The 6,871-nt window shown below is 35.9% G+C and overlaps 1 protein-coding gene across 1 annotated transcript; it reads right to left on the bottom strand.

The window, feature by feature from the left end:
- Positions 1 to 5,530: 5,530 nt before the first annotated feature.
- Positions 5,531 to 6,657, bottom strand: LOC108915781 (PRKR-interacting protein 1 homolog). Its single transcript, XM_018721909.2, has 3 exons — positions 6,403 to 6,657; positions 6,169 to 6,348; positions 5,531 to 5,965 (listed from the first exon to the last, which is right to left on the bottom strand). The coding sequence occupies exons 1-3, from the start codon at positions 6,508 to 6,510 to the stop codon at positions 5,714 to 5,716; spliced, it is 540 nt and encodes a 179-aa protein (XP_018577425.1). The 5' UTR covers positions 6,511 to 6,657; the 3' UTR covers positions 5,531 to 5,713.
- Between the last annotated feature and the right edge of the window lie 214 nt (positions 6,658 to 6,871).

The raw sequence follows: 6,871 nt of genomic DNA, 5'->3' as shown, positions 1-6,871 counted from the left end.
CGCACGTCGTCTGTCACGTATTAAGTTTTTTATGTCATCGGGGAGGGTGCCCCGGGGGTTTGTCAGTCGGGGGACAATAGTCTCCGTCGTAGTCTGAGTCAGGGCGTTTTTAATGTCAGTCTCAAGGGAGAGGATTGCCGCCTCCAGATCATGGGTGGTTTCGATGACTGGGAGCGCCATGTTTCCTTGCATTACTGTTCGGAAACGCTCCCAGTCAGTGAACCTCCTCGTGAAGGTGCCTTCATATCTCTGTCTTCGCCCCAGATCCAGAAATATTGGATTGTGGGCGGAAGACCCTTCGTATTGGGTGGATATTTGGGCATTTAACGGTATAGATTTTAAGAGGGCAATGTCGATAACGTCGGGGCGTCCTACGGGTCCGTAATGTGTCGGTTCTGTCGGTCCGAGTATAGTCAAGTCGTCGTGTCTGTCTTGGTAATTCAGCAGGACGCGACCTCTTGTGGTCGTCGTCCCGCTGTGCCATATGGGGGACTTCGCGTTGAAGTCCCCGATGGCAATTGTCTGGGGCCAGGAAAGGATTTTGTCTAAGTCATTGTCAAGTAGTGGTAGTCTGGGTGGGTGGTAACAGGACACCACCGCAACGTCTCCATGCCGTAGCGATCTCACCGCTATCGCCACGGCCTCTGTGTTTTGAGTTTGGAGCCGCTGCAGCGGATAGTGGTCGATGCACTTCTTTACTATGAGTGCAACACCACCCCCGTTACGGTTTCTGTCATGTCTGTATATGTCATAGTCAGGGATGGAGGTACGGGATGCCTCGCTGAGGTAGGTCTCCTGGACAGCCATAACGTCTATGTTTAGACGGTTCAAGATGTCCACGAGTTCCGTTTTTTTGGCCCGGAACCCGTCAAGGTTCCAGGACGAAATTCTCAGCGAGGAGGGTTGGGAGGGCCGACGAGCCATTAGAAGTCGAATAATTTTTGCATACTCGACACCATGGTCGTCAGCTGGACGCAGAAGTCCTGAAGACGCTTTGTTGCGTCAATCAGGGCCGCCGCGCCCGGTTGGGAGGGTGTTGTGTCTGTGTGTGCGTGTGGTGAGGTGTTTTTGTTTTTGTGTTTTGTGTTTTTCTGGTCATGTCAGCGTATGTGCGTCCCGGGGTTGTGTTTGGGGTGGGTAGGAGAGGCTGTCTATGTCCCATATAAGGGGCACATTGGCCACTTTGGCATAGTTTTTTAAAATTTGAATAGTAGTTATGTTAGGTACCTTTATTTTTACCACTCTGGATATTACATAATATAAATAAATACATATACTGTCAGTTGTATACTTTAATTTCTTTAGATCTGTTGAAAGCAACCTTGTAAATTAGTTTGATCAAAAATGTGTCCACTGTGCCCCGGTCTCCCCTACATATAATTACTTCCTTACTAATAGTACACAAAATATTCTTATCTTAACCCACACAATAACAGGAAATATCAAATGAATAAGTAAACAAATTTTCCTTAAACTTAAGAGAGAATATGATAATTATACATAGGCGTAACATAAATAATTTTAAGAGGTACATTACAACTGTATATTTATTAATTATACGTATTTTTTTGCTTTTTCTAAACCATATATGAAGTATTTTGATGAAAAATGTTATATTTACTAACCAGATTGATGACGATGATAATGGTGAGGGATCATGATGGAATAATCTGGATGATGATGGATGATACTCGATAATGATGATCGCCGATAATGGTGGTCGATGTTGATTATCAATACGTCTGATTTTTAATTTAGTCAATTCAAATCGTGCGAGAAAATCAGCACCTATTATTAGGCGTTCAATATTCGTCACTATAAAAATAAATGGAAAATCTAGCCTGACCCAGATTGATTTTCAAAAATTGATTATCACACGTTGCAATATGATAACCGAGAGATAATTTTGTGTTTCTTAAAATTTGAAAAAGTGTCTCATAGTATATAATTGAAATATCGGCACTTGTATTAACTGTACCTGTACCAGGAATTTTTGATAGTTGTATATGGAGCAATCAGTGTTTATTCTTTTCGTGTGGTTCATTCTTTGATTTCAAAATAAGACGAAAATTTCCTTAATAAGTATGTAATAGAATGTGACAAAAGCTTATACCTGTTGATTTTAATTGTATGGTACATCTTCAAAATCTTTTTTAAAAAATGTTTACTGAAAGTTTTATTGTTTTCGATAGCGCCATCCAATCTACTGCTCTTTCTTAACTGAGGAACCTTTGAAAACCTGTGAAAACTAATGGCTAGTTTCTTTTTCCCTCTTTAGGTTACTTTTACAAGTGTCCACATTACAAATTGGGCCTCCAAAATTATAACTTGACATAGTTTTAGATAAAAGTCTGTGAGCACAATAGTACTTTTAAGGAATGTACTAACAATAAAAAACTAAAGAACAACAATTTGTATGATATACGATACAGGGAAACTCCAAAAATACAGATCAAAACTTAGTAAATTTATTAGCAATGACTGACGTTGACTTTGTTCCAGTTATTCCAATAACGTCATTCATCGGTTTTTTGGGCGGAATTAGTGCAAAGGGGATCGGTAGTTTGTAAGCAATCTACTCTTGTTAACGACCATAATTAAAGCCAACTTTCTATGCATTGTAGCTGTTTTAACATGAATTGCAAAAGTGGAAGTAATTTGCCCTATATCAAGTGACGTAGGATATACTACTACTACTCGAGCTTGCTCGTCTCAGCGCTTTGAGGACGCCGTGGAGACGAGACACGCGGTCGCATCATCGGCCCAATGATTTGTTCCCCCCTACAAAAAAGTGATCACCAATCGCGCTGATATAGCACACGAGCTATCAGGCCTTGGCTTCAAAACCATAGCATCATTTGATATGGTTATTGTGTAGTCAAGTGTAGTGTTAAGCTATATGATCACTGGTCAAGCAACCTATCTGTAGTGTCAAATTAGGCTGTTATCAGGTTGTCTGATTAGGATTCGGCTACCTAACAGGGACTTTATTCTTGAATTATAGGGAGTAGAAGGAACGAGAGAAAGGGGGCGTGTCTCTACTAAAACACATTAATCGGTATTCTTGAATGGTGTTCTATTGAGTAATGATAGAAGAATTGTTCACTATTTCTTCTACTGATATTTTCGGGGGAACAGGCAGGGATCATTAAACCTAACCATATATTTTTTGACATGTTTCACAAATTACGAATTCCGCAATCTGTCATATTAATATCTCTAGTTATTGTTTTGTGGTGATATCCTTCGAGAACTTTGAGGAAACGTTCGTAAAATTTGTGTTTACCTGAGGGATTGTACAGTAGTCGAATAAAATAATAATAGAATCTACCTAAAATAGTATTAAAATATTTGTAAGTTCTTCCCAGTTAGCCATCATTGTCTCTCTAGTGTAGCTGGGTGTTAACATTCCAGTCATTCCAGTGTACATTCGTTTTTTACCCTCAATATAATATATTAGAAGTTCTTTTTGTTTAGAACTTACTGGATTTAGCTTCGGTTTTTTATTGATTTCTATTTTCTTTCCTTTTTAGACTGCACCTGACACTGACAATCAAATAACAATAATAAGTAGCACACTTATTTCATGACTAGCTCATCACTAGTTTTCATTCTACCGCCTATTTACTGCTTTCTGATTGGTCGGTACATTTGACAACATTGTTCCTCGTTTTTCACTTTCATGGCTCGATCCCCTTGTGTCGAGAATACAGTATGAATTTTGTGAGAGAACAGTAGTAGAGCGAAATGAGGGAATGTTCCCCAGGGAGCATTCTATTCTCTCACCGTCAAGAATTGAGCTCCTGTAGTTTTACACCCATTAGCAAGAGAGATCAGCACTTTCAAAAAAAATGTTCTAATCAAAACTTACGTATTTTCTTACAAGGAATACGAATCCATAATAAAAAATACGGATTTCCATTAAAAAAACTGAAGCGTACTTCGATTTGACCTTGAAAATCAACCTGAAGGTAAAACTCAAGGTCACGGTTGTTTGACCCCCTGCTACATTTGTCTGAAATATTTTTTCTCGCGTCGTTTTCGAGATTTTTGGGTGGTTTGTTTAAAATGGGACACCCTGTATATCACGCTACATTGATTTGAAAAGGAACCCTATTTCTGATTAGGAAATTATTATTTTTTTAGTTTCTTTGTAGCAACACAGAAATTAAATGTTAAAAGGATGAAAATATATATTTTTGAAGACTATATTAAAATTTGTTAGATTTTATACTTTATAGAATATTTGTACTTACACAATTTGGAAATTGCTCAGAATTACCTTAATGAACAATTTCCACAACACTGGTTGGGTACATATGTACCCAATGTATTGTATAGCTAGCCCATTCTCCCTCGACATTTTCTTGGGGTTATATATAAGATAAAGTTTTTCAGATGGTACTAGAAATTGTGAAGAATCTTAAGTTAAAAATAGGAGAAGTTTGTGCGTTGGTGCCTCCTGAAACTATAAGGAATGTAATAAATACTGTACTGAGGATCTGACTATGAGTCAGAAATGGAGGTGGTCAATTTAAGCATTATTTCACTTAAATTATTATTACTTCTTGGTTAGTTATATATAACATTAGCTGTTTTTAAATTTTAAATAAAAATTGTTAATAATTTGGTACCATTTATTTCACTATTGAACTAATAATCATATTGAATCAATTAAGTTAATGTTTCGAGAATTAATAACACCTCACCTCAAATGTAAAAAGTGGATACTTTGATATCGCTATTGAGAATTTCAATTAATGCATAAATAGGTACCATTTTTAATTTTTGTAATTAATATTCTTATTAAAATATTTTCTTTGCTACTACTTGCAGAATTTGAGTTTTCCTTTTCCTCAAGTGATATACTTTTTTAATTTAATTTCAAAATTATAGTTTTACAAATCATAATGTTCTCAGAAGTGCAGCTTAGTATAAAGACAAGTTACGTTAAATCACCATATTTGTTGGTTCCCCTACATGCCCCTGCTCTGTGTCGGTTCTTATGTGAAACACCACTTTTATTTATGTATAAATCAGTAAAAAGTTTATTCTAATGGCATCGAAAACCGCTTCTTCTGATCCTTCTATAGCTTTCAAGATGGGGATCCAAGGCCTGCTATGATTTTCTTTATCCCCCAAATTTCAATATAAACACTTAGCGATTGTTTTATTTAAAATCTGATAAGGCGGTGTGAATCAGAACCACTAGGTGCGAAATTTGAACCAAAACTGTAGGTACAGGGCGTTTTCTTCTACATGTTGCATACCTAGATTTCTGCTATCGATGAACATTGTTTGACTCTATTTAACAAGATATTTTAGAAAAAAATTTTGAATCTGGTTGAATTGGCTACATACCTTTAAAATAGAGTAAAAATAATTTTTCTTGTTTTCTAAATACGTATGTACTTATGGTCAATCATCTTGAACCTATTAATTAAAAATTTTTGTTCTGGAACTTTTAAATAATTAATAAATATGGAAGTTCGACTTTGTTGTTACAAATTTCAAAAGGATCTGCTAACTTTTTATCTGTGGGTATAATTTTAATGAATAGGAAATTTTATTTGAAATCTGAAGAAAGAACTCAAAACCCGAAATACTTGGGTCAAAATAACATTGCTGACAATTCTAATTTCACATTCTACACATCATGCACGCATTTACCTAGGTGATTCCTTAATTTTTATACAAAGAGCATATACTTATTTTATGAAATTTTATTTTCTTTTTGATTTTCTTCAGAACTATCTTTTGTACTGTTGGCAGATTCTTCATCCTGACTTTCATTAATTTCATTCTCACTATTTTCCGAGGATGATTTATTATGCTTCTGTTTCCTAGCTTTTACCTTTTGTTTCTGTTTTTTTCTTAATCGTTTCTGTCTTTTTTTTGCAGTTCTTTCTTCAGCTTTTCTTTTATTTTCTTCTAACTTCTGATGATATTCATCTTCCAATTTCTCCTAGAATATTTTACATGAAGATTATTAACATTATTTCAACTACATATTATATTAACATTTTTTCCAACTGCTAACGTAGGAAAATAAAAATAACAAAAACATTATGAAGCATGCTTTAACTCAGCCACCAAACATGGTCAAATAGACATTGAAAAAAGACTTGCATTGAAAACTTATCATTTATCATACACTTAATAACTTACTTTTTCAGCTTTCTCCTTCATATACTTCTGTCTAGCATACTCTTTACGTCGCAAATGTCGATAAACATGAAATTCTCCTGAACCAGCTCCTGCACTGGATCCCATTACATTTCTAACAAAGTCTGGAACAACAGGTATTCCTTTTTCTTTCGGCTTTTCGGGAATTATAACTGGTTTGTCCTAAAATGTGTCTTTTTTAATAACATTGGTCATTTGTATTAGTCAATAAAATACTGGATTATTCATTAGTTTTTCCAATTTTAAACGTTGTAAATCTGTAGAATTGCGAACAATTATTGGTTTTCCTTCCATTGAATCATTTGTCTCATCGTCCATTTCCATTTTGTGAATTTTTAATAAATATACAAATATCACATTTCAAAAACTTGATTTATTTTTGAGTTGAACGAATAACTCCAATAACGCCTAGCAGAACAAAAAAGTGACAACCAATAATAAATAATAGACCCACAAATAAGAGAAAGGGCGCGTTCAGCAGACAGTACAGTCACAGAAGATAAATTGTTTTATCTTCTGCGGTACAGGTGGGCCAAGTTGGGCAACAATTTGGGGCTGCGTTCAGCGAATGGTTGACTAGTTCGGCCACCCAAGAACTGCAAGTCATTCCAGACGAGCAGTTCGCCTTCCGACCCAATCACTCCACTGAACTCCAAATCCTTCGCCTTACCGAGCACATCACGGC

This window comes from Anoplophora glabripennis, unplaced genomic scaffold (assembly GCF_000390285.2).
Source record: "Anoplophora glabripennis isolate ALB-LARVAE unplaced genomic scaffold, Agla_2.0 scaffold1502, whole genome shotgun sequence".
Taxonomy (NCBI): domain Eukaryota; kingdom Metazoa; phylum Arthropoda; class Insecta; order Coleoptera; family Cerambycidae; genus Anoplophora; species Anoplophora glabripennis.
Note: the sequence above shows the minus strand (reverse complement) of the source record. Positions and strands in the feature narration are given on the sequence as shown.